Source organism: Aspergillus japonicus, assembly GCF_003184785.1.
Source record: "Aspergillus japonicus CBS 114.51 unplaced genomic scaffold BO86scaffold_28, whole genome shotgun sequence".
Lineage (NCBI taxonomy): Eukaryota > Fungi > Ascomycota > Eurotiomycetes > Eurotiales > Aspergillaceae > Aspergillus > Aspergillus japonicus.
In genome coordinates this window covers 179920-207509 of record NW_020291665.1, presented here as the reverse complement: position 1 = coordinate 207509, position 27590 = coordinate 179920, and the positions used below count along the sequence as shown (strand labels likewise).

The 27590-nt window shown below is 52.6% G+C and overlaps 12 protein-coding genes across 12 annotated transcripts; 8 read left to right on the top strand and 4 right to left on the bottom strand.

Annotated features, from left to right (window-relative positions):
- Positions 1–265: 265 nt before the first annotated feature.
- Positions 266–1703, top strand: BO86DRAFT_400188 (M20 family metallopeptidase; the record flags this gene model as incomplete). The annotated part of the gene is made up of 5 exons (XM_025673691.1): positions 266–367; positions 425–807; positions 859–1248; positions 1297–1424; positions 1474–1703. The coding sequence occupies 5 exons, from the start codon at positions 266–268 to the stop codon at positions 1701–1703; spliced, it is 1233 nt and encodes a 410-aa protein (XP_025527118.1).
- Positions 1704–2177: 474 nt separating this feature from the next.
- On the top strand, positions 2178–4314 carry BO86DRAFT_363389 (Zn(II)2Cys6 transcription factor; the record flags this gene model as incomplete). Its single annotated transcript, XM_025669967.1, has 4 exons — positions 2178–2338; positions 2411–3464; positions 3522–3831; positions 3880–4314. The coding sequence occupies exons 1-4, from the start codon at positions 2305–2307 to the stop codon at positions 4312–4314; spliced, it is 1833 nt and encodes a 610-aa protein (XP_025527117.1). The 5' UTR covers positions 2178–2304.
- Positions 4315–4368: 54 nt separating this feature from the next.
- BO86DRAFT_448584 (DUF3237 domain-containing protein) lies at positions 4369–5546 on the bottom strand. The gene is made up of 3 exons (XM_025676657.1): positions 5068–5546; positions 4870–4950; positions 4369–4675 (listed from the first exon to the last, which is right to left on the bottom strand). Exons 1-3 carry the CDS (start codon positions 5247–5249, stop codon positions 4459–4461), a joined length of 480 nt encoding a protein of 159 aa, XP_025527116.1. The 5' UTR covers positions 5250–5546; the 3' UTR covers positions 4369–4458.
- Positions 5547–5615: 69 nt separating this feature from the next.
- On the top strand, positions 5616–6287 carry BO86DRAFT_389695 (uncharacterized protein; the record flags this gene model as incomplete). The annotated part of the gene is made up of 1 exon (XM_025672203.1): positions 5616–6287. A coding segment is annotated over exon 1 (172 nt), but the record flags the coding sequence as incomplete, so codon positions are not given.
- BO86DRAFT_102616 (translocon subunit SSS1) lies at positions 5851–6837 on the bottom strand. The gene is made up of 3 exons (XM_025665868.1): positions 6536–6837; positions 6373–6459; positions 5851–6287 (listed from the first exon to the last, which is right to left on the bottom strand). Exons 1-3 carry the CDS (start codon positions 6618–6620, stop codon positions 6247–6249), a joined length of 213 nt encoding a protein of 70 aa, XP_025527114.1. The 5' UTR covers positions 6621–6837; the 3' UTR covers positions 5851–6246.
- Positions 6838–7553: 716 nt separating this feature from the next.
- Positions 7554–8531, top strand: BO86DRAFT_102661 (uncharacterized protein). Its single transcript, XM_025665869.1, has 3 exons — positions 7554–7653; positions 7713–8151; positions 8209–8531. Exons 1-3 carry the CDS (start codon positions 7646–7648, stop codon positions 8374–8376), a joined length of 615 nt encoding a protein of 204 aa, XP_025527113.1. The 5' UTR covers positions 7554–7645; the 3' UTR covers positions 8377–8531.
- BO86DRAFT_102662 (ammonium transporter) lies at positions 8532–10297 on the top strand. The gene is made up of 3 exons (XM_025665870.1): positions 8532–9093; positions 9144–9979; positions 10033–10297. Exons 1-3 carry the CDS (start codon positions 8686–8688, stop codon positions 10139–10141), a joined length of 1353 nt encoding a protein of 450 aa, XP_025527112.1. The 5' UTR covers positions 8532–8685; the 3' UTR covers positions 10142–10297.
- A 1775-nt stretch (positions 10298–12072) lies between these two features.
- Positions 12073–13189, top strand: BO86DRAFT_314488 (phosphatase PAP2 family protein; the record flags this gene model as incomplete). The annotated part of the gene is made up of 2 exons (XM_025668047.1): positions 12073–12182; positions 12244–13189. The coding sequence occupies 2 exons, from the start codon at positions 12073–12075 to the stop codon at positions 13187–13189; spliced, it is 1056 nt and encodes a 351-aa protein (XP_025527111.1).
- Positions 13190–14044: 855 nt separating this feature from the next.
- Positions 14045–15120, bottom strand: BO86DRAFT_314460 (DUF3431 domain-containing protein; the record flags this gene model as incomplete). The annotated part of the gene is made up of 3 exons (XM_025668045.1): positions 14045–14093; positions 14164–14787; positions 14870–15120. 3 exons carry the CDS (start codon positions 15118–15120, stop codon positions 14045–14047), a joined length of 924 nt encoding a protein of 307 aa, XP_025527110.1.
- Positions 15121–15935: 815 nt separating this feature from the next.
- On the top strand, positions 15936–18572 carry BO86DRAFT_448582 (transcription factor domain-containing protein; the record flags this gene model as incomplete). The annotated part of the gene is made up of 8 exons (XM_025676656.1): positions 15936–15972; positions 16016–16122; positions 16199–16299; positions 16392–16873; positions 16929–17245; positions 17306–17731; positions 17790–18022; positions 18083–18572. 8 exons carry the CDS (start codon positions 15936–15938, stop codon positions 18570–18572), a joined length of 2193 nt encoding a protein of 730 aa, XP_025527109.1.
- A 669-nt stretch (positions 18573–19241) lies between these two features.
- Positions 19242–20674, top strand: BO86DRAFT_102605 (uncharacterized protein). Its single transcript, XM_025665867.1, has one exon. The coding sequence runs from the start codon at positions 19482–19484 to the stop codon at positions 20550–20552; it is 1071 nt and encodes a 356-aa protein (XP_025527108.1). The 5' UTR covers positions 19242–19481; the 3' UTR covers positions 20553–20674.
- A 2905-nt stretch (positions 20675–23579) lies between these two features.
- Positions 23580–25115, bottom strand: BO86DRAFT_314295 (putative integral membrane protein; the record flags this gene model as incomplete). Its single annotated transcript, XM_025668039.1, has 5 exons — positions 23580–24139; positions 24205–24269; positions 24326–24723; positions 24789–24893; positions 24966–25115. 5 exons carry the CDS (start codon positions 25113–25115, stop codon positions 23580–23582), a joined length of 1278 nt encoding a protein of 425 aa, XP_025527107.1.
- Between the last annotated feature and the right edge of the window lie 2475 nt (positions 25116–27590).

Genomic DNA, 27590 nt, shown 5'->3' with positions numbered 1-27590 from the left:
CCGACGTCAGACTTTCCGGATGATGACACCCAGCCAATCTTATCACGATAAATTATCTCAAGTATCATCGCAATGCGCGGGGCTTAGTAGTATCAACCGAGGCTACGGCCGGATTGCATTGATTGATTGATTGATTGATTGCGGTTTGTAAGATTGAGGGGTTGGCGTAGTAAGAATGGCGCAGACAGCAAATAGGATATATGAACTGCCGTTTTCAGCATCCGGGGTGCAACGAAGACACCAAAACACCACCCAAACATTCGAAATGGCTATCCTGCAATCATTACCAACAGCAGAGGAAGTGAAGACAACGGTCGATACTACACTAGCATCTTTGCAAGGCCCTCTTCGTGAGCTCAATCGCACGGTACGTACGGGCATGGCTCCATATTGTCATTGTCCTCTTGTACTTATACCTTCACAGATCTGGTCCAATCCAGAGACAGCGTACGAAGAGCATCGTGCGCACGATGTAATCTGCGACTTCCTTGAGAAGCAAGGTTTCACCGTAACTCGCCACGCATATGGACTAGATACCTCGTTTGAGGCGATCAGCGGGTCTGGAGGGCGGCTGATCAATTTCAATGCCGAGTATGATGCTTTGCCGGGTATTGGCCATGCCTGCGGCCACAACCTCATCACTACTAGCAGTGTTGCATCATTTCTTGCCCTGTCCGCCGTGTTGAAGCAGTATGGTCTACCGGGACGGACACAATTGTTGGGTACTCCAGCAGAGGAGAATGGCGGAGGAAAGGCCAAACTGATTGACGCTGGAGCCTATAAAGCCGTGGATGTGTCTTTGATGGCGTACGGTTCTCCCTTTGTTCCTTGACAGCTTGACCCAACTGACCCATCTAGTCATGCAGGTCCTCGGGAACTCTTCCCCGGTGTGGTGGCAGATGGTGTCGGAGGTGTTCGGATGAACGCGCGCAAGGAGATTCATTGCACCTTCCGAGGCAAGAGTGCCCATGCAGGAGGTAATCCCTGGGAGGGAGTCAACGCATTAGATGCTTTGGTGGCTTCGTACAACAATGTGGCTGTTCTACGCCAACAGATGTACCCAGACGAGCGGGTCCATGTTGCCTTTTTGGACACACCTAAGGTGGCGAATGTGATACCGGCTTTGACCAGAGCTTACTGGCAGGTGCGCAGTCCGACCTTGAAAGGGTTGAATGTTTTGATGGGCAAGGTGCGGAACTGCATCGAGGCCGGGGCAATGGCTACTGGTTGTGAAGTAGAGATCTTGGAGTAAGGCTATCTCTTTCCTAGGGATTGAAAACATGTTGACAGTGGTAGGAATGAGCTCTACACGGATATCAAGATCAACGACACCTTATGCGACCGATACCAAGCGCACATGGGCCGTTATGAACGAAATGTACTGGCGCAGCATGAGAAGGTCTTAACAGGGTCATCGGATATTGGTTGGTCGCGAATGCTCAAATGCAACATCTGATGCTGACCAGAATGCAGGAAATGTCAGTTATCTTGTGCCAACACTTCACACGATGTTCGGGATTACCGATGAACCAGGCTCCTTTCCTCACCATCCCAGCTTTGCCGCTGCGGCAGGGACGGATACGGCTCACGAAGAGGCTGTGATTGTGGGGAAGTCGCTGGCACTGATCGGGTGGGATATGTTGACAGACGACGAGCTATTTGCAGTGGCGCAGCAACAGTGGCGGCAGGCTGTGGAGGAGTAGTTGGTGGCAATAACAACAGGGGTACGGAGTACTCCGTAGTAATAGTAGAGACAAGAAGAACAAAGGTATCACTTGATGTTGGTGCTAATGCACTGTAAAGGTCGATAGAGTCATCGATCGTCATTGACAGGGAGGCTAGCGAGTCAACTGAAACACCCGCAAGGCTATAGTCTAGTTAATGGTATAGTTATAGGACTGACAAGTATAGACAGCGGGAGCTGGTTGTGGGGAGAGAATACTGGAGAATGGAGATGATTCTCCCATGGAACCAATTCTTCAGCAGCCCCCTCCGACCAAGAAAATAGTACAACTCCACTTACCTCATGCTTTCCTTTTCCAGCCTTCTCTTTCCTGCTCGAGTCGAGGAAAGGGTACACCGCTGACTAAGCCTCCTTCCCCGGTTTCGCTTCTTCTTCAATTTTTTCCTGGCATTCCGGACTGACTTTCTCTCTTGCGCCTTAACCGATCGGAAAAATTAACAAGAACAAGCTCATCGTTTCCGATCTGCTCTTCTGGGCTTCTTTAAACCACCCCCGATCTAACTGATGCCTACCGGTTGATCGGTTCATCTCATCACTGAGTGGACCTTTTGTGCCATTCCATGTCGGGTCGGAACGCGCCTCGCTCGAAGAATGGTATGCGGCATCTGCCGACTCTTCCCTGCTAAGTGCTAACCGAACGAACTAACAAATGACCTCGCTTCACAGGCTGCAGCACCTGCCGCCGTCGCAAAGTGAAATGTGGTGAGGAGCGTCCGGTGTGCAAGCGATGCTTTAATTTGCGTCTTACTTGCGAGTGGGGGATTCCTGTCAAACGAGGAGGGAAGACCGGGGAGAATGCGCCCGTCCGTCATCTGCAGCCCCGGTGGCCGCCGCCGCCGCCAACCACCCGCAGCGATCCGATCACCACCGCAACCACCGCTGCTGTCGCTCCTACGACTACTGCGATAACCCCTAGCTCTCCCACGCTAATTACTGCGTCAACCACTGCGCCTGTTACTCCTATCGGGGCAACAGTTGGCATCCTTGATGCCCACTATGCCAACACCCTGGCCTCTTTGTGGCCCCCGGCCCCCGGATGTGCCCCGGATTTCTCCCCGGCTTCCCCGGACGGCTTCCTCCCCACGAGCTGGCCGGTATATCACCCGGCTTATACTCAGACACCCCCCCTCTATCCTTCATTGTCGGGGACTGATTTTCCCTGCTCGAACGCGTTGGTGCTTACCGAACATGATCGGAAATACTTTCAGTATTTCCCCTCCTCTTCCGTCGTCTTCTACTATATGAAGAACTGGCAGTGGAGCAGCTTCTGCTACCTCTACCAGGGGCCTGCGCGCGTCAGCAGAGTGATTATGCGCATGATACTGGCGCTATCTGCGAGTGACATGTACCGTAATGGTCTGGTGGTGCGCTCTCCAGGACGCCCCACGGCGGAAGACCACGGCCGCTTCCACTATGGCATGGCCGTAAAGGAGTTTCGGCAAATGCTGGAGACTCCCAAACCTCAAGTTTCACTTGCTGAGATGGAAATGATCTTCGCGACGATGTTTCTCATGGTCGCCTACGAATGGCAATTCGGGCATTGTCTGCGTCATCTACAGCTGCATCTTCAAGGAGTACGATCCCTGCTCGAAACACACCCAGAACTGTTTGAGTCCAAGAACTTCGACGAGGTGATGCTGTCAATGGATGCAGATCGCCCAGTTGGGGATGTATCTCCTCGTGTGTCATTTATTCCTGAACAATTCCTTCTTTGGATCCTGTAAGTTCTTTTCTATTTGGGTACTCATACTCTCCGCTAATTCTAAGTTCCTCCCAGATATGTCGACATCAACCGGCGCGTTCTCGCGACAACCAACGATTCACTGACTGATTACGTCCTCAACTCCAACAAACCAGCTTTGCACCCAGACCAACTTCACCGAAGCGCACGTCTTTGGAGTCGTTGCTTTTGGGGCACGCAGTACCCCGACCAGGAAATAGCCGATGATATGGAAAATTACCGGGGCTTAGAGCTGATCCATACTGGCTTCATACTATGGCACAAGGCCTGGAAATGTCTAGGCGATCCTGCAGACTCGGCATACACTCCGGATACGTTATACACAGAGATTCTCTCTGTGCGTGATGTAAGTCTCCCACTGTCTCTGCCTTGCTTCTTTTCTAAAGCCAGATAGCGTTTCTCCGACCTTCTCGTCACTGCCAAAATCTCCGGGGCCGGCTCCACCCGCCGCACTCTAAACACGATCTATATGGCTGTTAGCAACTTTTACGCGCTCATTCTCTTTCACCGCCGTCTGCTTAGCCCCAGTCAGGCCCCGACTGTACTCCACCGCCAGGCTCTAACGGGGATTCTCGAAAACACACACAAGCAATTCGCCGTGGACCCACGCCTCCTACGTCGATTACACTGGCCCCTGTTGATGGCATTAATCGAGACCGACGATCCGCTTCAGCGTGACTGGCTGCGCCAGCGCTTGATAGAATTGCGCGGATTCCACTCAGAGTATCTCTGGGTCAACCAGATCGCAGAAGAGGTGTTGGCTCGCCAGGAAGCGAGTCCCGCGGAGGTGATCGATTTGGGGGAATTGCTGCGCAATCTCCACGCCTAGTTCTTATTTTGTGATATACTTTACTCATTGTAATAACTAAACCGTAAATCTTATCTCTTCAAAATCATCTATTTCATTCCACATAAATCATGTGCAAGACCTTCCAAGCTCAGGCTCCGAGCCTGCTAATGCAACGTGATTCAACTAGTTGTTCTCCAGAAAATATGCGTCGTACGCAACCTCCCCCTTCGCGCGCGTCGCCCTCCCCACAATGACCCTATTATTCATCCAACGGTACCGCTCGTGACCCGTCTCCAGCTTGATATGCAAATGAAACCAGTACTGGTCGGGGTCAACCTGATCGTCGCCTTCCATGAGAGCTTTCAGGACTTGCGGAGGACCGGAGCGGGTTCCCTCCGTCCTATAATCCAAGTCAGCATCATCATCATCATCATCATCATCATCATCATCATCATCATCATCATCAGCTTTTCCATCCAAACCTCCCCCAGCTATCCTCAAGCAGTTCCAGCCCTCTATTCCCCCAACAGCCCTCTCGCACATCCTCCCCTTGGGGGCCCCGGTGATATCCCGAAAACTATGAAACAAACATACCGAATATAAATAAACGCCCCGTCATCACTCTTAATCACGTAGTTGGTATTCACATGCGTGGTTTGATTCTCCTCGACGAGCCTTTGTTTTTTTGGCCGCAGTCAGTTTCCCATAACCCACTAAACTCACTAACACCAGACAGTTCTGTGGAGCAAAACAGATATTTGGGCAGGGAGAAGGGCATGGCAAAAAGCATACATGAAATCCGCCCCGCCGGGGACGACCTCCCCATTGAGGAAATTCCCGCGCACGGTGCCGGATTTGATGGGGACGCAGCGGCGACGGCCGTAAGGGCCGGGGCCGATCTCCATCGGGGGGTCGACGGCGCAGCGCAGGGTGAAGAGGTGGGTGAGTTGCGGGGGTGGAGAGATGGGGTCCATTTTTTGGCCGTTGCGTTGTTGCAAGTATCTTTGTAGGGGACAATATGCGGAAGGGGAAGGGAACGAGGGCGGGAGGGCGGATTTATGTTCCTGGGATTGAAGAGACAAGAGTACTACGTGGTTCGGGGCTGGTGTGGAGTCCGTTGGTGCTTCTTGATGAAGTCAAGCATGGGTTCGGATGTCGGCAGTTGGGCGAGGGGGAGGGGGATCCACTGGTTTGCCTAGGCTCTTGTAGTGTGGGTGTTCGGATATAAAAGGTGGGATGATGACTTTGTTCGAGTACGCTGTTGGGTCCAGGGTTTTTTTACTGTGAGTTTGTTGTCGGTGTCTACTTCGTTGGTATGAGTCAGGAAATGGGTTTGTGGAAGTGGTGACATCATCTTGTATGACTTATCACCGGGGGTGGTTTCATTTGGTGTTGCGGTAGCTCTGCAGTGGTTTGGGGATTGAATCGTTCCAGTAGGAGACTAGAACAATTCATTATGAAGTCCTTGTCGGCGAGAATCTATGACTGAGGGATTGCACTGCACATTGGAGCACACCTCCCCCCTGAAGAATACTCGCAGGTCTGAAGCGAGCATAAACATATAGAAAGACCAAGTTCTCATTAGAGCACCCCATAAACGCCTACCCAGATTGATTATGCACATATGCCGGTCAGCCCGATCCCTCGAAAACCGACCGGCTTCCTTTTTCCACCCGCGGAGAAAGCTGCCGCGCGACCCTTCGGTCCAGGCAGCGTCCCCCGGCCCGGCGATAGAAAAGACATCAAGACGCTTGTTGTAAAGTCCAAGACTCGCGCGGTGAGGTATAATACGATAAGATGACCCGTTTCCAACCTTCCACTTTCTGTTCCCACCACCAGTTGCTATTCCCCAGGAGAAGCCGTGAGCCCGAGCCGATCGTTCGAAGTTCGAGTCCGCAGGTCGGGTCCCATGCCGCTAGGGAAGCGATCAGAATAATCACTCAGCAACCAATCCTCAAGGAATATAATCGCTTAGGCGCCACCGACGAGGACGTTGTTGACGGGGATGTGGACTACATTAGTTTATTAGCTATGCTGCCGGCTTTGGTGCTGACAATGTCCGACAAGAGACCGCAACACTCGAAAGGCGGCACATACTCAGCTTGACGATGTATCCAATGAAGCCCATGATAAGGAAACCAGTGCCAACAGCCTGGCTGATCTTGATGAATTCGCGTTTGTCGGCTGTGTTGCGCATTAGCCAAATGCTTTCCAGAAAGAGTCACGGAGACGAGAGGTCACGAGGGAGCAGGAGACTCACGCTTCTGGCTGCGGTTGACAAATTGCATACCCTCGCGGAGGAACTCGCGGGGCACGTTGAGAATTTCTTGGACCTGGTCGGACATGGTGACTGTGTAAGGAGGATGATTTGGGTGGTGGTGGTGCAATGAGTGGAAAGGGTGGATTGAGGACAGAATGTTGGATGGGGTGGAACGCGAATGGGCCAGCTGTGCTCTTCGGGGATGCGGACTAGTCGGAGGAATTGCCCCGGTTCAGGAGCCGGATTATAGTTGCACCGAGATGATGGCCACGTATCACCTGATTGAGATGATGGGCTTGGCATTTGTGGCTGATGAGATTCATGGACGGTGCTTTATGTGGCTAGTGAGATTGTGGCGTATCTCAACACCTGCTGACCTTGTTATTCATACAATGCTTTAGTCGAAAGAAAACACTTCAGGTCACGATTAAAAAGTTGCCTGATCGATGGTCTCGCTTATCAGAAGAACTATGACATGTGCCTTGGCGGCATCAGTGCTAAGTCGCGACATATCCTGGTACCATCCCTCGCATTTTCTTTCCTCTTTCTGGCTAGTCTTTGCGATAATCGTCTTCTACGTAGCAGGCCTCGAATCAAGCAGGATCAAGAAGCCTGTACATTTCGAGAGGCTCTAAAACTAAGCCCATCGCCGCATTATGACGTCCATTTATCCAATATAGAATTTCTAATTATCATCGGTGAGAACACAATCTACAATGAAAAAGATATACTAATGCCTTCTGACTGATAATGAGCAACTTCATCACGGGCAAGAGACTCAACTGAGACTTGGATAGTATGTGCACTAACCGTAACATTATTACCTGTTCGGGTATGGATGATTCAGAACCCCTACCCCAGCTGTGGGTGCTGTCTCCGTCGGGCCCACTCAGTCCATAATTATCAGGCACCAGAAACCGGTCCATATCACTGAGCCCACGAAGCTTCCAACTGAGCAAACTAGTCTTTCGATCATGCTCAGTCCCTATATGACCACCAGGGTTGTTTTCTGCTGTAGTAACTTCTCTCTGACACTTTCATTCAGAATGCCATCTGGATAGAAAGACCCACGTCTCAAGCGGCGTCGCTGCGTTCATTGTCGACGTGAGCATGCAAAGGTAAACTATACTCCACTGCGCCGTGTGAAATCATACAAAGTACTCATAATCTATGGCAGACCTTGCTCAATCTGCACGAAGCGAGCCCTCAACTGTGCCTTCTCCACGCCTACCTCCAACTTCATCGTTTCCTATCAGCACCGCCTAATATCCAGCGCCCTAGGTGCTTACCGGCCTACAAGTGAGTTGTCATACGCCAGTTTCTTTTTCGACCTCGTGGGCTCTGCCACTTCGCCATTCATCCGGATTTTCTCATTCGAAGCCATTGGGGACCTCTTCCGCGACGATGAATTAGTGCGCAGGGCTGTACCCCTCGTGGGTAAAGCCTATCTAGCTCAAAGTGCTAGTTCGGTCAAATCAAAATCTCGCCTGAAACATCACGCGTGGTCTACGCTTTCCGGCTTGCGAGCAAAGGTCCTGAAGTCACTCAAGTCCAGCTTAGAGCGGCAGTGTAGGACTGGAACTCTCATCTCCGCCTCTTTGCTAGGACTCGCCGAGGTAGGCTATTCGCTGTTCTCATACACGCTCCATCTTCTGATTGGAAAATAACTATAGCTGCTGCTAGATACCAGTGGAAGTAGCTGGTGCTCGCTGATCTCCCAAGTTTTGTCGTCATTGTCTCAAGCAGATCGAATGGGCCAGAATTGGGGTCTTCGAAGGCGCTGGTCAAAGGGAGCAAGCTCACACCAACTCTCGTTTGCTTTTGCACTGTACAGTACCTAGCGGATGCATAATCACGGCCGCGCTAGTCGCCCAGCACTTTCCTGCAAGGCATCGGCCATTCATCCCATGCATGTTGTCTTGGCAACCCCTCTTTCATGCACTTATCTTATCGATTGTCACAGCTCATAAGTGAGCTTGATCTTGTGGAACATTTTTGTTCAAGTCGTGCCAACTGATAAGCCATGCATGTATGATTCGTCACTCGTGCATAACTCATTGTTCTCCCTTTCAAGAGAGCTATAAAGCCCCAGCTCGCGACCTAGCACTTTTCAGCATGCTGTGTCGATCACCGCTATACAACCAAGCGCCATGTCGGTCCAGGCAGCCTGGGAGAGCTGCTCCAAGATTGATACTCTTTTCATCCTTGTCTGTTCCGTCTTTTGCTGGCTTATCATTCCTGCTGTCGGTCTTGCCTACTCGGGCTATTCGACACGCTTCAACAGCCTCGCATCATTTTACCCTGGTTTGTTGGCGGTCGCTGTCTGTACCATTCAATGGTGGATGATTGGGTACTCTCTCGCCTACAGCGAGGGAAACAGCATCATTGGCGATCTCAGCAAGGCCTTTCACATTGGAGTCCTTGCTAATCCCGTTGGTTCCATCCCCGAGATTTTGTTCTCGGAGTTCCAGCTCATCTTCTGCGCCACTGTGTGTGCAATCGCGATCGGTGGTGCCTGCGAGCGTGGGCGTCTACTTCCCTTAATCCCCTTCATCTTCGTCAGCCACCCTTCCTAGTACTTCCGGATCGCTCCGCTAACAGTGCATAGCTATGGTGCACCTTCATTTATGCACCCCTTGCCCATATGGTTTGGTCCGAAACAGGGTTCCTCGCCAACCTTGGCGCCCTCGACTTCGCTGGGGGCACGCCAGTCCATATCTGTAGCGGAGCCACAGCCACCGCTCTGAGTGTGTATCTATCCTATCCTCTGTTCCGCTCACGACGCTCCTCGTTTCGCACCCCAAACCATCTCGCTCTTCACCGCCCACACAATACTCTTTGCCAGCTTCTCGCTCTCATTATCATCTGGAACGCCTGGCTTGCCTTCGACGCGGGCACCACCCTCGCTCTCAATTTCAAGAGCGTCATGGCCGCCTGTGTGACCAACCTATGCGCTGCCTCGGGGGCCATCACGTGGGCTAGTCTGACGTACTACCATACTGGCAAATGGAGTCTGGACAGCACCTTTCTCGGGGCGATCGCGGGACTCGTCCTCATCACCCCAAGCGCCGGTTTTATCGACATGCCGACCGCAATGGGATTTGGTGTTCTCGGCGCAGTCTGTGGCTACCAAGCTTTGCGCATCAAGTTTACGAAACGCGCGAAACACTACCGCTGGGTTGATAATGGCGATACTTTCGCCACGCACTGTCTTGGTGGGTTTCTGGGCACCATAGTCACGGGCCTCTTTGCGCAAAAGAAGGTGGCTGCGTATGACGGTGTCACGGAGATCACGGGTGGGTGTCTGTTTGACGGGAATTGGAGACAACTTGGTATCCAAGTCGTGGAGGCGCTTATCGGCTTTGTCTGGAGTTTTGGAGGCAGTTACCTGCTTTATGCATTGATTGATTGTGTGCCTGGGTTGGAAGTTTTGGCTACAGATGAGTATGTTCTGAGGAGTACCGGGAGAGAGAATGATTGCTAACTTATGTGGACAGTGAGGTGATTTCTGGCCTGGACAAGTCTCAGATGGACGAGTCGTTGCATGAAGCTCAGTGGGCTGGAGAGGAGGAATACCATCCATTCCAAGGCTCAGTCCAGATATAGAGGGACATACCGGTGGCTTATGCATGGATTGGCTCTTTGCTGGTACTGCTTCGCTGTTGTTGAAGGCTTGAAGCTGTGCTAAGAAGTGAAAAGAGCGGTCTCTATGGTTACTCAGTTGACAACAACCAACACTCCAGCATTCGACACGTTCCATACTTTGTTGCGCACTCTACGAAAGACTTACCCCGGACCCCCTGCAAAATCTGCTTCACAATCACCGTGGACACATTGGATTCCTTAATTTAGAATGAAGCCAACCTCTTCGTAGAAATGCCCTCTTTAGTCCCTAGGCAGCAAACAGGAAAAGCAAATCAGCTTCGACCGCAATAAAGAACGCACTTCCAATCTCGCCCATCCCCGGCTCTCCGACTCGCCACTTCTATACCACGGAAACTTAAACCACCTTCCCCTCGGATACAAAGTTCAACCACAAGTACGGACTGTACGACCCAGAAGAAAACACTCGGACCTCGGATCCACGGGCTCGTGTATGGAAAGCTACCATTCGGAGTTGACTGCCGAGTTGTACAGCCTTGCTTCATCTTCAGATCTAGACCCGTTGAGTAGATCTGTAGGCAGTACAGTAGCTTTGATCGGTCGGCCGGAGGGAAATTCCACCCTGTCCAAGGGCTAACAAGCAGGCCAGCAAATTGACCCAGGTATAGATAAGGTCTAAGTGTGAGTCAGCCAAAATTGTTTTCTTTCGAGTCGCTGAACCCATGACCCATGAACTAGACATAATTGGAGCTTTGCCTTTGTGTTGCATGTAGCAGAATCATCGACTAGAATCACGCATACGTATTCAGATCACGTACTCTGGATTCTGCTCTGTGATTATCTATAGCTTGAATTATACCCTTAGCCAAGACATCCGTCAACTATATTATTTTGTCTTGATCTAGATGGTTTGTCTGAGTAGTGGCAGTAGCTTATTTGATTACAAACCTTGTACTAGACTAAGTAGCCCGGGCTTTTTGTTCCAGCGAAGGAGGATTTCGTCATTGCAAATTGAGCAGTAGATGGATGGTCCCAGGGACGGATGTACTGCACTTTTGGTCGACACGCAATGTATGGATGCCTGTTCTCCGTGTCAGCGAATTGGCGCATCCTGGCCCATGCAAAGAACAGACTGTTGACAAATGCGCTCTTGATTGGACACTAAGCGCATGTTGGGTAGATTTGTGTGAGTGTCCCTTCGTCTGTACTGGAAATTGAGATATTTCTGTCTTACATGTGCATCTAAGACAGGATAGACAGGTGAGTAGATGGTTCTACTTTTGTACCTCAACAACTCTAAAAATCGAAAGTCTGTGTCGAAGGTACGTGGTACATCGCCGCGACTTGCAAACTTGTGATTGTGTTAGCTGCAAAGGCGGATGCAGTACTAATAAATGGGCTTAGCATCTTATCATAGGGGACTAAGACAAAGGGTTAGTATGGTAGAAGGGATTAGGAGAAAAGAGGAGATATAGTAGTTGGGAATAATCTCATAGAGCTAGAGAGAAACACTTAATGCTACTAGCAATTGTCTAGCTGATACTAAGATGGATGGTAACCTCCTTGTGCTCTATAAGTACAGTGAGATACGACGGCGTAAGCCTGCAACAACCCAAACACCCACCATTAGATGAATAACATATCGAAAGATAGTGACTTGATACGAGTCAATCTGAGAGAGAGGTCACCTACAATCTTTTAGGAAATTCGTGCCATCAGATTCAAGCCAAACTCCTCAATGTTCTCCCTACCGACGAAAAATAGCAGCGCTAAACCTAGGGCCTGTTTGATTCGTGATCCAATGCCGCCCCATAAGCAGTTCTATCACCTGAAACAGAATAGTGGGCCTTGCCGCCTGGCACTGCAAGTGACTATAAATGTGCTCTGCGGTCCCTGTAGATATATGGATGATTCTACGGAGTACGAGATTCACTATGGCAGCCATGCGGCAAGACAATAGAGACTTCGCCTTGCTATCCGGCGAGCCAGGGAGAACCCCCAAGCGCTTGATATTTTCCTACGTGCTCGACTGGATGTTCATCATGTCTGTAGTGCTGGTCCTTGCGCGAGAAGAGCCCCCATCGCTGATACGTTTTCTTTTGCAGTCTTCTCGTCATTGTTGGTGCAATCCTATACAGTATCACCGGCTCCGAACATGTCTTCTCCCTCGACGACCCCAGCATATCGTATCCCTTGAAAGACGACACCGTATCGATCGTCACCGTCGGAATCGTCTGCTGCGCCGTCCCCGCGCTTCTCATCGCCGTCCTCAGTCTCCTCTTCCCGATCCCTGGGAGACTCCGCCTCTGGGAATGGCACGCCGGGTGGCTGGGACTGAGTCTCAGCCTCGCCGGCGCCTTCTTCGTCACCTCCGGCCTCAAGGACGTGGTGGGCAAGCCCCGGCCGGATCTGCTCGCGCGGTGCCAGCCCAACCTGTCCCTCAATATCACCGCGTACGCCGTCAGCGGGTTGGGCGTGGAGCGTCCGGAAGCCCCTGTGATGGTCACCACGCGCATCTGCCAAACCTCCGGCTCCAAGACCCTCCGCGACGGCTTCGCCGCGTTTCCGTCCGGCCACTCCTCGTTCTCTTGGTCGGGCCTGCTCTACCTGTCGCTTTGGCTGGGGGCGAAGGTCGCCCGTGCTGTTCCTGCTCATCACGGGAACTCGTACAGCCAGGCGGCTGCTGCTCCACCCGTCTATCTACTCGTGCTGTCCGCTATACCTATCGGGGGTGCCCTCTACATCTGCGGCACGCGCTATATGGACTATATGCATGCCGGGTGGGATATCATTGGGGGGAGTGTGATCGGGATTGCCTTTGCGATCCTGGGCTTCCGCTGGTATCACGCCCCAGCTGGGCAGGGAGATAGGGGCTGGGGCTGGGCGCTGGGTCCGCGGTCAGCGGACCATGCGTTCGGGGTGGGCTTGGTTGCCCCAGGGGAGTTTCGGGGCGATGTCCAGAGGCCGGTGGAGAATCGCGAGGGGTTCCTGGATGTCGAGCTCAACACTATCGATGGCTCGCAGAGTGTGTTGCGGGTTGCCAATCCCTAGTCTGTCATGTCCTACCTATGCTGTGTGAATGCTTCCGGCAGTCCGCCTTGCGACTCCTGTATGCCGTTGAAGATTTTTATGCACCTCCAACAATTCAGCAGAATAGCTCTTTCGATAGACAACGTAAAGTACGTGTCCATTTGGACCCTTGTCTCAAGAATCTGGTTACGTTCAAGAAAAATACCGGGCGATGACCCACTTGTGGTCTCCGCATTCAAATTCTTTTTACCAAATCCGAAGTGGGTTTGAGTGGCCCCAGTGTGCAATCAAAATCTGGGGATTAACCACGTGTCTGCTCATGTCTTTGATTTCAGTATTCATCCATGATGAGAGTTCCAAGTCAAGAATCGAGTTGATACACCGTTGCTTGTTGTGGGGAGAGGGGAGTTTTGACTCTCGGACGCCCGAACTTCCGAACAAATTTGGGAACACGGATAAGAATGAAGGGAGATACCAGAGCACCAGAGCGTATGTATCGTAAGATTTCGACGTAAGCGTTGTGGCTTAGACCGGGGCAGGAGCAGGGAAGCTGTATGGTGGGAGTAGCTGGTATTCAGCTGCAAGACTGGTCAACTGTAGCAAAAATTGATTCTGACTCAAGGTTGTCTGTGTGAGCTGCTGCTCAGGGTACTCGACAGGAAACCCTATCTTTTACCTAGAAGCTAAGCTTTTGCCGAGCCATACCATAAACGGTTCAACCTTGCAATGTTGCAAGATACCATAGTTTCTATGAGCGGGATTTGAGATGATAGGTATATTATTGCTTGAAGGCAGATTACAGCTGTACTCGAGGACCCAGCGATAGCATTGACAGTAAATCCAATAGTGCTTACAGTAGGCTTTGAATAAAAAGGCTCAGCACCGCCCATACACTTGGCAGTAGCACAGTGTCGAGTCCGGACAGCTGAACAATTGCAACCCAGCTTGATTAGCACAGTCCGCTGCCGACAAAGGGCCCTCAAGGCATGACTTACTACACGGGTTCTTTGCCAAAAATGATGTGCCAGAGATACTCCATCACGCGACCGCTGTGCGCATCGGCAAGGTCCGTATCGATGACCCATTGTCGAATCTTCACGTAGTCAGCCCGGGGTCTTTCCAGCACCCGCTGTCGGGATACCGCGAACTGCGCACAGCACGGCGCAGCAATCCGGACCGGAGTCTGCAGAGCCTTCCCCCCGTCGTCCGGCTGCGGCATCATGACCCCGGTGTCATCTGCCGGCGGCGTGCTGGTATTCCTGAAGACCTCCATGAAGATCTGTGGCGTTAGAAGACCGTTAGGGTACGCAGGCCTCACGCATCCCGGGTTTGCGTTGCATCGCAGGTTGACGTAGCCGCTCTGCTGGACAAAGTCGACCCGTAGAGCTCGCATGGACCATACGTTGTCGTGCAACGGTGCGTCGACATGCCACGCCCGGAAGAACCCCGAGCGATGCGCGTGGAGAAAGACGATGGTCGATGGCAGGTGCTCGTAGTGCTCGATCAGGTAGGTCAGGTAGGCCATGGATTCGTGGCCCTTGTTGAGCGGGGTTTTGAGCTGCTGGTCGTCGGCCACGGCTTCTTTGGAGGGGTTCACGGTGTATAGAGCTCGTTGCCAACTAGACATACACACATGTGGTTCAGCGATGCTAGCCAACTTATCTTGCTGATGATGAGGTTAAGGATGGTATGTCCACTCACTCGGGCAGTTCTTGCTCGATCCAGTCGGTGTTCTCCTCCTGTAGTTTGGCGACGACTATCACCTTGTCACCATAGTCTTCTGTCGCATTTGTCGTCTGTCCTGTTGGGGAGGCCCAAGAATTGAACCAGTCGATAGCATATTGCTTTGCCTGGTACTGATCGCTCAGATCCCTGAGATGGAAGTCCAGGAGAAGCAGGGGGAGGAAGAGTGCTATGCTGAAGCAGAGGAATAGTCGCAGGAGCCATTTCATGGTGAAGTCTACGTCCTTAGTGGAATAGAAAACAATAAGTGACTTATAAAGAGTTTGATAGGGCTTGGGATCTAGTGGGATGAGCATGCTGGTTTAATACTCATTGAGAGCCTATTTTGTGACTATACCTGGACACCTACGTACGCATACTTTAGACTTCATCGAATCTTTGATAGGTCTGCCGAGACCAACACACTTGGTACAGATTGTACAGTACATGGGCCTGGCTAAACGTTCTTCATGATACCAGACCCAAGAGTGCCTGGCAGTCCCACCTAAGCCGCACCAAGTGGGCACTCTCAAGCTTGAATTTGTAGTGGTAAAATATCTGATTCTGCCGGCAGTGAATCTGACAAGTGAGCCATTTACACCTATCTAACTGCTTACTGATCACTTGTCGGCCCCATTCAACAGGATACGTCCACATCTTTTGGATGTTTGTCGGATGGTAGCCATACTTCAAAGACACGCGTCTGGGTCACCGTGGCGAATGTTTCGGTCTGGTATTTTGATTACATCTCCGAAACCCGCGATACCGCATCAAAGAATAAAATACCCACAGCCAGGGGTTGGATGAACAAACAAGGCCAACAACAACATCCACCACCAGTAGGCCGATTTCTTATCAGATCTGACGGGCCTCCATCTCTTACTTCTGCACTTCATCGTGATGACAGTGTCTCGTGCCACGCCCAGCAAGCAGACATCGCCAATTTGGGGCGGATGCTCGGACTTCCGAATATCAATAGCCCGGGGAAAGGAAAGAAGATAACTCCACGCCAAGGGTGCGTCGTCGTTGGTGCTTCAATGGCAGAATGGCGTCTCAGGTGATTCTGGAAAGATCCGCTGTACGTCTTCTGTCCTAGCATGTTAGTGGCTTGGTGAAACTTTGCAGTCTTCCTGTCTCCTCTCCATCCCACAAATCGCGACAAGCGCAGATCTGACACCACGCTGACATTCATCAACAACCTTGACAAGTGCGACCTCTGCCACTCCAGAAAGGTCAGTGGCAAGAACCGTGACACCAGTCGCTATACTTTCTTCTCCAACATGTCTCCTAAGATAATGGCTGCTATAGGTGAAATGTGACCGGCTTGACCCTTGCATGAATTGCGTGGATGCAAAGGCAGAATGTCGAAGAGCTCGTCCACGGCGCAGTATGCGTCCCAGAGTTTCGCGGTAAGTCCCCAGATCTCTTATCGAGCAGATCCCTTGCTATGGAAACGTCTGCTCGTTGGAATGGCTTCCGGTTGTAACAGACCATATTCTAGAATCTCGGGACTGTCAAAGAGACTGTCAACACTGGAGCAATACATCGTCAATCCCCATGCTCCTGCGGCATCCACGAGACAGGAACCGAGTCACGACTTTCAAGAGCCAGACAATAACAGCGATATGATACTAAAGATTCCTACGACCTCTCAGGCTTCCAACATGAGCACTCCAGATATCAAGGCCACAGGCGACGTTGTGGCATCCCAGCGAGCCACAGAATCCCCCGCTGCAGTCGAGGACATAGCAACGCAGCAAGCCTGTGAGGCACGACGCTCCATTCAACAGGAACTGCGGCAAAGCAACCACTTATCCTCCAGCCGACGCACCATTCTGGAAAGCGCTCTATCTCTTGTAAACAAGATATCTGCGCCATCATTAGAGAAAGGACCGTTCCAAGGGAATACCAAGGAGTTGGAGGACTCCAATCCATCAGGCCTGGAGGAGTTCACCTTGGAGACGTACCTCATGATGTCAGAGGGTTCGTGTTCAGACGCGAAGAGTATCCTACCTTCTCCGCCGCTAACATCAAACAGACATAGCACACCGAGATTCGCCCGTGAAGCACCTTCATTGGCCCGACCACGTCTCGGTCAAAAGCCTGGAACATATGAGCCTGTCTCTTGCGGAGGGTCGAGTCGATCGTCAGACATCTCTGCATTATCGGGTCTGCGTCTATACCAAAGCTATCTTTTTCCTCGCGCGTCTTCGGCAACGACAAATGAATCCGCGGCTTTGCACCCATGTCAAAATGACTCGTCGTAAATATACTCTAGCAGCTTTCAAGGCTCTAAATCAAGTCGATATGAGCGGGACTCATTCTCTTTCCTTGGTTCAAGCTCTATTGTCCGGTGTAGGTTGCATTTTTCTTTATATCCTTTGCATGTGACAGCCCTGACCAGACCTCGAAAAGGCATTGCTTCACCAAATGCAAGGGAATTCTACCAAGAGCTGGACGTTGACGGCATTCGCGGCGCGGCTGCTCGTTGCCATGAACCATCACAGCATTACCATCGATACACCAGCTCGAACTCAGGAGGAAGAAGATGCCCGCTTCTGTCTGTTCTCCTGCTACTTACTCGATAAGTCACTAAGCATGCTTCTCCTCCGACCGCCTTCACTCCCACGCCTGGGCGTAAGCCCTGCCGCACTCATCCCTGTGGACGACGGCATATCGCTCAGCATGATCGCCAAAACCATGGTTGAACTAGCGGAAATCCAAGAGGCTGCATTGGAGCTATTTTACAGAGGGGCGGGGCCTGGGGATACAAGCAGCCCTGCGACCGAGCTCGATGGGATGATCCAGCAGTTGGATTCGATGAAGACCGTGATCGAGGAGGCAAGCTGTTTCCTAGCAATTTTATTCAATTCTAAGCTGCAGTGCTGACCTCAATTAGCGCCGCGCAAGCTCCAAGCCGGAGCTGCAGTTCGATTGGATGGCGGCAGAATTCCGATTTCACGCTATGGTGACAACCATACTACAGTGCAAATCCAGAGTCTGGGGTACGGTCCAGAACCGGGAGCAATGTCTCCAGCATGCGCGACATGCGCTCGAGGCTTTGAGCCGTCTGCAAATAGTTTTTAATGAGGACAATGCCTTTGTTGGTGCTTACCCAATGTTCTTGACCTGGTAAGTAGAGCCCCTTCCTCTACTTGTATGCCGTATCCTGATGAACTCTGAATCTTCAAGGACCGTTTTTTCTTACCCCATGACTCCGTTCTACATCTTGTTCTGCAATGTGGTTGGGACGCTGAACGTGGAAGACTTCCAGCTGATGCGCGACACCACCAAGGGTCTTTCGCGGTTCATCGACTTCAACCCTGCAATCGGCAGGCTATACCACCTGTTTACTCAATTTCTTGTCCTTTGCAGTCCCCTTGTTGAGAGGGAAGACAGTACCAGTCCCTGCTCTGTCCAGCAAAGCATGAACCTCGACCCAGAGGAGCCCGACGTCCCACTAGATGCTGGTATCCCCCTACTGAACACGGACAATCAACTCTACAATGGCCCGGTCCATTTGGGAGGGATTGAGGGTGCCAGATCGTTCGATACGACAACACGGCCCGAGATGAATTCGTGGTGGAACAATGCTCAGATGTGGGAGCTGTTTGGCACCCAGCCTTCGCTCGAATGGGTGAATTCCGAGATCACCGATTTTGTGGCAGATGGCTATCCGTGAGGTGTTTGGGGTTTGACGATGAGGAATTCATGACCTAATAATAGAATTTGGCTACCTCGATTCTTCTTTCCCTTCTGGACGGTTATGGTTGATGTGCAATGTCCTCTGTGATGTAGCGTATGTTGTTAGTAGAACTGTACTGTACTGTACTGTACTGTACTGTACTGTACTGTACTGTACTTTGGTTAGCATGGCTGCCTAAAGCTGAGAGCTCTGTGCGGGCCAATACGGCAGCAAACAACCTGACCGACCGACCCAATGGGCTGAGAGTAAAAATACACAGTACGGATGCCAGTTTAGTTTCCAAGTTCCATCCTCTATATGTACTGAAGATTCATCCAATCTCTTCCCAAGGGTCTCTTCAGCCAGGCCGCGTCAGCTCCAGGGAGAGACAAGCTTTCGGCAACTGAGGCTTGGCTCCGACCCATCGGTATTGTGAACGTAACCACACTTCCAACTTACCAGAATAGTGATGGTCGCGCATCGTTTATCCTCTGCTTATCCCCCACCCCCAGATGACCTGCTCAACATGCTCCCTCAATTCCTGTCCGTGAACTGCGACAGATAGTCCCCGGCGATGTCTTTCACCCAACCATATACTCCAGCTTCTTCCTCTAGGGCCATTTCCATCCCACAGTCGCTGGACGTGGTGCCTGAAGAAGACTCGGAGATGGACGACTCCCAGGTTGAGACTCTACCACTAGACAACTTGAAAAAGAAGTCAGCCAGTGGCAGGCGATCTGTAGGACCTCTTGGACTATTTCGCAGCTTCTACACTCAAAGGACGAGACCTCGTCGCTCCTTCCCTGCACGCCCGCTCTCCCGAAAAGCTCGAATCATCCACGCTTTGCGGCGGCTATTCTGTGGCGTGGTGTTCGTTCTGTGAGTGTATCTGACCTCTGAGACTGAATGTATGTCTCTCCGACCACTGACACCGGATCCTTCTACAGCGGCACGTTCAAGCTCGCCTCCATCACCTGGACCGGCCTGGTATACCTCTTCCCGGACGACCTCGACGCCCGTCTCGACGCGTGGCTCGTCCCCGGCGGGCGGCCCTCGATCTTCTCGCACTGGACCACGCACGGGGTGGAGCCCGTCCACTGCCACTCGCACAACGACTACTGGCGCGACGTGCCGCTCTACTCGGCCCTGCGCGCGGGCTGCATCGGCGTGGAGGCCGACATCTGGCCGTCCAACCGCGACCTGCTGGTCGGCCACACGCCGTTCACGCTGCACCCGGACCTAACCCTGCGCAGCCTCTACCTCGACCCGCTGCTCGACCTGCTCCAGAAGCATAACACGCGCAGCAGCCAGCTCCAGCCCGCCAACCATGCCACCCACCACCCGCCCGCGGGCGTCTTCGCCACCGACCCCTCCCAGACCCTCGTCCTGCTGATCGACTTCAAGACCGACGGCGAGGAGCTGTGGGACCCCGTGCTGGCGCAGCTGCAGCCCCTGCGCGCCGGCGGGTTTTTGACGCACTACAACGGCACGGCGGTCGTCGAGCGGCCCCTCACCATCGTCGCCACGGGCGATGTCCCCTTCCATCGGGTCGTCGCCAACACGACCTACCGCGATGTCTTCTACGATGCGCCGCTCGACCAGCTGGAAGCGTCGGGAAGCAGTGTAAACGGCTCGCCTTCAGCGACATCGCAAGTCACCAACGACGACGACGACGACGACGACGACTACACCCGCGCGAACAGCTACTACGCCTCCGTGAACTTCCGGCGGACGATCGGGAGCCTCGCCGGCAATCGGTTCTCGGAGGAGCAGTTGGCCCGGGTGCGCGCGCAGGTCGCCGCCGCGCACGCCCGCGGGCTGAGGGTGCGGTACTGGGGCACGCCCGGGTGGCCGCGGGGGCTGCGGAATCATGTTTGGCATGTGTTGGTCAGGGAGGGGGTCGACCTGATCAATGTGGATGATTTGTACGAGGCGACGCGGCAGGATTGGCGGAAGCATCGGAGTTGGGGGTTGTGATCGGGCTTTGGAGGAATGAGATGAGGTTGCGTATCTACTTGCTTTGCTTGGGTGAATATATCAAATAACTCTCAGAGGAGGTTTTATTTTAGTATCTGAACTTAGCGCAAACGTCAATGGTGTGAGACTTGTCTTTTGGAATAGGACTTGATAACTATCAGGTATCCATCAAAGTGGTCCTTCAAGGTTGTTTTCCCTCGCTTTCTTTCTTTTGTCTACAGTCCAATCAGAAGGCATTCTATACTCAGCCACCCTTCTTCAATGCTTCTGGACCAGACATTCGTCGATGTGTCATGCCTGACTCAAAAGGATACTAGGTAGGTAGTTAGGTTTAAACTTTTTCACCGAAAGCCGAGTATCAGACCGAAACACCGCGTATTGTAACGGTCGTTTCGGCTCTACCGTCAGAATGTCGAGCCCGACCCCGAGATATTGACCGATGCCGAGTTCTAGTATATTGCTGCCCCCCGCCAACACCAACTCGATACTTGAGTCGGCATAGATATCATGGTATTGGCATCAGCTAACAACGCTTGCCCGGTTCGTTACCTCCCTCTCCCGCAATTTCTCGAAGAAAACCCCCGGTGAGGATAAAGTCCATCTTTCTGTTTGGAATATCTATACTACAATACTCAACCTCAACTTACTCGTTGATGTATAGATCCAGAGAACTGCGGCCATTGATTCACTCCACCGCGATGCACGCACAAGATCCCTGGTATGCAGCAGAGAGGGCGGGCTGTTCGGCGCCCAACCTCGCAGTTGACCGATCCGTCACCCCTTGGTTCGTTCAACAAGCCGACACTCCGAGATCGTATCCTTCAGTTCTTGGAATACTGGTCAGCGACCCGGCCAATTCATTTGTAGATGACCAGAAGAGAACCCTATAATACTGTGTCGTGGCGCCGCCACAGTCGTTCCTACTGTACTGCTGCTGCAGGACAAACTCATCTACAGTATGTCCCTGCCCCACTAGTCACTATAGTATTAGACCCTCCTACATCGCTTGATCTGGTGAATTAACTAGACATCAGGGTTCAATCACATGCTAGATCAACAAACCCATCACAAAGCCCCATTTCCACCCCACTTCTTCCTCGCCTTCATCACCGATAACTAACTACACATGAACCGCTTGAGTAGTCATCCAGAATCTACACCAATCCCCCAACCCATCAACCCATCAATCACCCCCCGTAGAACCAGCGATGCGATCTCGATCTCGATCTCGATCGCTAGATCGATGGGCTCGATGGCCCACGATTCCCGATCGATCTTTGTCCCCCCCTTGCCCCCCTCGTTTTGATCTCTGATTGGATCACCGCCCCTGAAGTCAGCAGGACACAGCATAGCACCGCATAACCTTACAAAGAAAGGTGTGGCCGCGTGGTGTGGTGCGATCGGGATTCCGGCGTGGGATCGAGATGGGCGATCGGATCGATGATCGATTTGCGTCGATGACGGATGGTTTTCTGGCGCTGGGGTTGGGGTTTGTGGCGTTGCGCTGCGTTGCGTTGCGTGGGTGGCTCTGCTCGGGAATAATCAATTCTTGGGCTGCTGTGGCTGAGGTGGTCGTTCGTATACAGTACCCAAAAGGATGAGCCTGGAGCTTGAGGAAGTACAGGACAGAGTAGGGCCGGATGCGATCTCCGGCCTATTGGGGTTTTGGGTTTGGGGGGGTGGTGATGGATAGATCTTATCGAGGGGTGGGGAAGCGGATCACTCAGTTGGGTCGCAGGGTGATAAGGGACTGTGCAACTGCAACTGCATACTCTAGTGGGGGGGGTTCTGTACTCTGGTTTTGTGTTGCTCGCGCTTTCGATATCATGGTTTGAGTATTTGGTGTTGAGAGTGTTAGTGCAGTGTATGCATCATCTCGTTAGTGGAGCGATGAATCTAGCGCTGGTGGAGGAGGAAAGTTGTGTTGTGTAAGTATAGTATACCCTGGTTTTGTTGTTGACTTTTCTTAGTGAAGTTCAACAGGACTAGATAGTTCAGCACTGGTTTGCTATGCACAGACTGGTGGATCTGGGTACCAGAGATCTATCCTCTGATTGAAACTTTGGATTTACTGAACTTACCAGAAACACCGACTACCGTGGTGGTCAACCTGCATATGCTAACCGCTCCGATCTAGACGACAATACTGAATCACCTGTTCAGAATCAAGATAAACCCAAGAAACATCGGTAGGGAACAGTAGTTCCAAAGACCCATCAACAAAGTCCCATCAACATAGAATTAGAGCTGTACATGTACATGTACCATTCGCCGGCCGAGTCTCCGTATATGAGCTACCCACCTCAACCCAAGAACTGACTAATCCCCCCTCCCAACCATGGATACACCGCACGCCCCCCCAGCAGAAACAGATACATCATAATGATTCCAAAAGGATCTAGAATCTCGAGTCTCAACTCCCGAGAGCGAACGCTGGGTCCGTCCGGCTCCGGTGCCCTCTGGAAACCTTAACTCGCAGCTAACGGCATTCAGCAAGGTCTGTTCCCCCACGAGTCAGACCAGTACGGAGCAAATGTGAGGTGTTTCATCTGCTACTGCGGGTGCTCGTCTCGAGATCCCAATCCCCATTCTTGCCTCGATAATCAGGCTTCATGCAGGAGACTTTGCTTGAAACCTTGCTAGGTACTTTGCGCCCTTGCTTGCCGAAGTTTAAAAGGCTCCCCCGCCCCCCGGGGAAAGCTGCCGGCCGCTTGGCTGGTTTAGGCAGGTGGTTATTGGTAGTAATCAACTTTTGCTATTATCCATCCTGTGAAGTAGGGATGGGGGTGGTTTGTTGTTGTCGGACCGGTTCATGGACTCTGATTGAATAGCCTCAAGGCAAGGACTCTGTAGAAAGCAAGATGATAGTACTGCATAACAAAGGAAAATGTCATCATAACTTCAGTGGTATATACATCCCATGCCATCCCATCCAACCCAAAATACTCATACAACTTGCCACAGACCAGACAAATACAACCAAGGGTATAATTCTGTACAGTAGTCGTACACGACGCAAACAAACACTTAAACCATACTATGCTCATGACACGAATCATCCCCGGCCGACGAGGTCTGCGTCACCTCGAAGGTACGCTGAATCCCGCCGAAGCCGCCGCCGCCGCCGGGGCGGGGACCCCCCGCGGATCCCGGATGCGACTCCGGGTCGCGGTCGCGGCGGCCTCGGCTATCCTTGCTGCCGGGCGATCGTTCGCCCGACAGCCCCGCCGTCAGCTGCTCCTCGCTGCTGTTCGACGAGGTCAGCGGCCCCCGCTGGCTGTGGATCGTGGTCACCGTCACCGCCAGCTTGTCCGGGCGGAGGCGCCCTTGCACGGCGGCTTCGTCCAGCGACCCCAGCGGCATGGGCCGTTCGTGGGAGCGGGCGTGGTGGTGGGGGTTGTTGCTGGCGCCGCCGCCGATGCGACGCGACCCGGAGGGCCCGCCGAAGGGGGAGCGGTCGTAGTAGTTGGGGTCGGAGTGAGAGCCCAGCCAGTGGCGGACGAGGGGGCGCAGGGTCGCGAGACTACCGGCCGTGATGCCGAGGCCGGTTTCGATGTTGGACCAGAGAGCGATTTCGACGGTGGCATCTAGAGGGAAACAACAAGGATTAGCTTGGAAGATGGGCAGGCTGGGAGGAGCGGAGAAAACGTACAGAGAAAGTCCGGGTCGTCAAAGGTATGCACCCAAGGAATGCGGATGATCGTCGCGGATGAGGCACTAGAATTCGGTCGTCAGTCAGTCTGCCATCCCACTCCGACGAAAATTAAACATACATGCAAGCCATGCCCAGAATGCCCACAACCGCCATCTTCGTCTGCTTCCGCATGTGCAGGTTCTTGACGATGAAGAACGGCAAGATGCCCACGGTGAAATCGCACAGCGCCGCAAACGCGCTGTACACGTAGGTCATGGCGATGATGATCTCCATGTTGATGCAGACGCCGTGGATGCTATCGTCGAAGGCCTTGCGCGTCCAGAAATAGGAGACGGGCCTGCACTGCAGCAGCATCAGGAACATGAAGACCAGGGCGGCGACGACGGTCAGGACCATCACGATGCGCAGGAGCCAGATGTGCATGCGCTTCACGGTGATGCGCAGCAAGAAGATGCACACGGAGATCTTGCAGCCCATGGCGGAGAAACAGTACGCGATTTCGCAGAACCACCAGTACTGTTGTGGATGGAATGTTAGCACGCACCATCGGCATTCTCGAGCTTCTCCGGGACGAATCGTACCTTCATGGCTGTCACGCGCTGGTGCGCATCCAGGACACTGAAGTGTCGGCCTGTGCCGTAGATGGCTCCTCCGATCATACATCCGGAGAACATGCAGTAGAATAACTAGGGATGGAGAATATCAGCTTTCTCGTCCCACTCATCACGACCACCAGTTGACAGGTAGTCGTAACTCACCATAGCAACGACCATAGCCCAATCATCAACCCCGAACGCTCGAACAATCCATCCGCGCACATAGCATCGCAGTATCACCGCAATGCAGGCCACGGACATAAAGACGGCGGCAACCGCCTTAACCTCCGGGCTGCGGTCCTCTGCTGCCATGCTATCGTTGCAAGACGCAAGGCATAATCCGGAGGACTAAGGAAGCAAGAACAGAGAAGCGAGAGAGAAGAGAAACAAAGCACTAGAGGTAGGGGTCGAAGGGAACCGCAACCGGTATTTGAGTGAACGATGGGGAAGAAGGGAACTCGGGAAGGGGAGACGTAAGGGAAAACCTTCAAAAGTGTTGCACGTCCGTTTCCACTTCCACACACGGTCTAGAGGGCCCGGGGAGGGTGACTTCAGGCACGCTAATCCAGTCGGTCGACCGTCTGGCCCTGGTCGTTCGGGTCGGAGGTGATCATATAGTGTAGCAGGCTAAACTGGTCTAGGGTTGTGTCTGCACATCGCCGCCCTTCTACTTTCTCTCTCTCTCTCTCTGCAGACCGAGATCGACGGTGCGCCGGTCCAAAGTCTAACGAATCCACCCACCGAGTGTATCCTGGGCAGCCCTGGGCTGAAGAGAATCCAGGAAAGCCAAGAACCCCTTCGCTTAGAGCAACTGGACTCAGTACGAGCAGCCATTTCGGGAATGAGATCATCACTACTACTCCGTACTTGTCGCGGAGAGGGGTTCCATTCTCCCGAGATTAAAAACCATGAGGATTGTTGGTGCGGATGCTTGCGTCGTGGAATCGTGGCAAAGAGCAATTCTCCCCCCCCCCCCCCCCTTCCCCCACCGAGCCGTTGTGGTCAGAGCGACGACACGATTAGTCTCTGATAGTGTTAAAGGTTATCCTGCTGCACCGGGGATAATTTCACGTCAATGGCCGGAAACGGGGGTGACTCCACTCGGCCTCGGTTGTATCTCCGCATTGGGTAGATTCTCCGACAGTCGAGTCAGGAGTAAGAGTAAGAAAAGAATTGGTGGATTGAGAACACAAGCAAGAAGGCGAAAAAGGGAAAGTCATGAGGGCGCAAGCCATCCGTCACCGGAGACGAACTATCCATGGCTCTGGGATCGATTATGGTTTTGATGGTTTGAATGTTGTGCAGAATTGGCAGAACCCATGGATCAAAGCTCGCATTCGCCGCCATCCGCGCCCCCATCCCGCCCCCTCCAGGTGACTTCCGCCAACCCTAGATTAAAATCAATCAACAATCCACGGATGCCAATAAGTTAGTTACTAGTAGTCTACTATGTAATCAATCCCCATCGCCATCGCCATCGCCATCAGTCCGAGCATTCCCACGTGCGATTGTCGCCTTCTTCGGGATTACCGGGCAGTCATGACGCTGATTCTATGCGACTGGCACTTTAGACGAAACGCCCTTCCCCTCATTCCTGCGGGTTTGGGCTGCCACGCGTGAGTGGATCTCAAGGATCCCGGACTCCTCGGAGGCCCAGGGAAAACGGAAACCAGGATCAAAGAAGTAAATGCGTTGTCGGACCTGCAGACTTCTAGAAAGCCAATCCAGGGTGACCGGTCACACGCGACTGGGACTCGGGACCGACCCATCAAGTACAATCCCCATTATCCTAGGAGGCTTAGGCAGGAGTCGAAGGAAGGAAAGAAGGAAGGTCCTTCAGGGAATCAGGGGAATGTTTCCTGGGCACATGAATGGTATTGTACTATTGGCAACTGGCAATGGCAATCTTAATGTTCCTCCCCTGCCGGAGCGGGCACGTCCCAACTGGGCGGTTCGCCTATTCCCAATTCAAGCAATGTGCAACAGAGCCGGTGCCCACCCTAAAAAATGAACGGGGCAGATCCAACTTGGCCCCTGTTAAATTTAGCACCAGACAAAAAGATGGATCATGGATGTCCTTTCCGAGTGCCGCGGTGACTATCAATGGGAAACTAGAAAAAAAAAAGAAAATAACCACAGACAGCTGCCAACTCCATATCTGTCAAAAGTGTCAAAACCCAACCCGACTGGACCAACCCCCCATCCACGGGACTGTTTGACGTCTTATTACCGGTGTCGATCCTGCCCACGCCAAACCCACGCGGATCGGGAAAACCAGACAATGGTGCGGTGCGGATGGTGTCTCCAGTCTCCTTTTGCCGAACATGACAGAACCAGACTTTCTGACTCGCCAGGCAGGGGGGAAACTCTCCGAACCGGGCAAATTGGTGCAGCATGCGAGCGAAATGTTGGCCCAATAATAAACCTGATCTACAGCGTGCAGCATCAGAAGGAACCTGGCAGGGTTGGAATCGGCTGCGTCTCTTTGCCGTGTTTTGTGAGTGAGTTTCGGTAACTTCCGCTTCACGTGAGACGGGCGCCCTTTCCGTACAAACCCCAAGCGACGAGATACTCGGTCGAAGACGATGCACAGCACAAGATGAGCAGCAACGAAAATTCATTCGCGAGATTGATGTCAAGGACACAGATTGTACACATGCATAGATGACTGATGCATCCAATGCGAAGTGGCAATCACAAGATACTCATACGGAAAATCTGTGGCTGACGCGCCAAGTGACTAAGTTAGCGTCGTTCGTTGCCCCGTTGCGTAGTGGTGGACCATAC

Coding starts and splice junctions, on each gene's coding strand:
- BO86DRAFT_448584 (XM_025676657.1), bottom strand. CDS start 5,249: ATGGACCCCATCTCTCCACCCCCGCAACTCACCCACCTCTTCACCCTG. Junction 4,951..5,067: donor CCCGGCGGGGCGGATTTCAT/GTATGCTTTTTG, acceptor AAAAAAACAAAG/GCTCGTCGAGGAGAATCAAA. Junction 4,676..4,869: donor GGGGCGTTTATTTATATTCG/GTATGTTTGTTT, acceptor CTTGGATTATAG/GACGGAGGGAACCCGCTCCG.
- BO86DRAFT_102616 (XM_025665868.1), bottom strand. CDS start 6,620: ATGTCCGACCAGGTCCAAGAAATTCTCAACGTGCCCCGCGAGTTCCTC. Junction 6,460..6,535: donor TGTCAACCGCAGCCAGAAGC/GTGAGTCTCCTG, acceptor TGCGCAACACAG/CCGACAAACGCGAATTCATC. Junction 6,288..6,372: donor TGGATACATCGTCAAGCTGA/GTATGTGCCGCC, acceptor AAACTAATGTAG/TCCACATCCCCGTCAACAAC.
- BO86DRAFT_102661 (XM_025665869.1), top strand. Junction 8,152..8,208: donor CTTTGCTAGGACTCGCCGAG/GTAGGCTATTCG, acceptor AAATAACTATAG/CTGCTGCTAGATACCAGTGG.
- BO86DRAFT_102662 (XM_025665870.1), top strand. CDS start 8,686: ATGTCGGTCCAGGCAGCCTGGGAGAGCTGCTCCAAGATTGATACTCTT. Junction 9,094..9,143: donor CCTTAATCCCCTTCATCTTC/GTCAGCCACCCT, acceptor AACAGTGCATAG/CTATGGTGCACCTTCATTTA. Junction 9,980..10,032: donor GAAGTTTTGGCTACAGATGA/GTATGTTCTGAG, acceptor TTATGTGGACAG/TGAGGTGATTTCTGGCCTGG.
- BO86DRAFT_102605 (XM_025665867.1), top strand. CDS start 19,482: ATGTATGTCTCTCCGACCACTGACACCGGATCCTTCTACAGCGGCACG.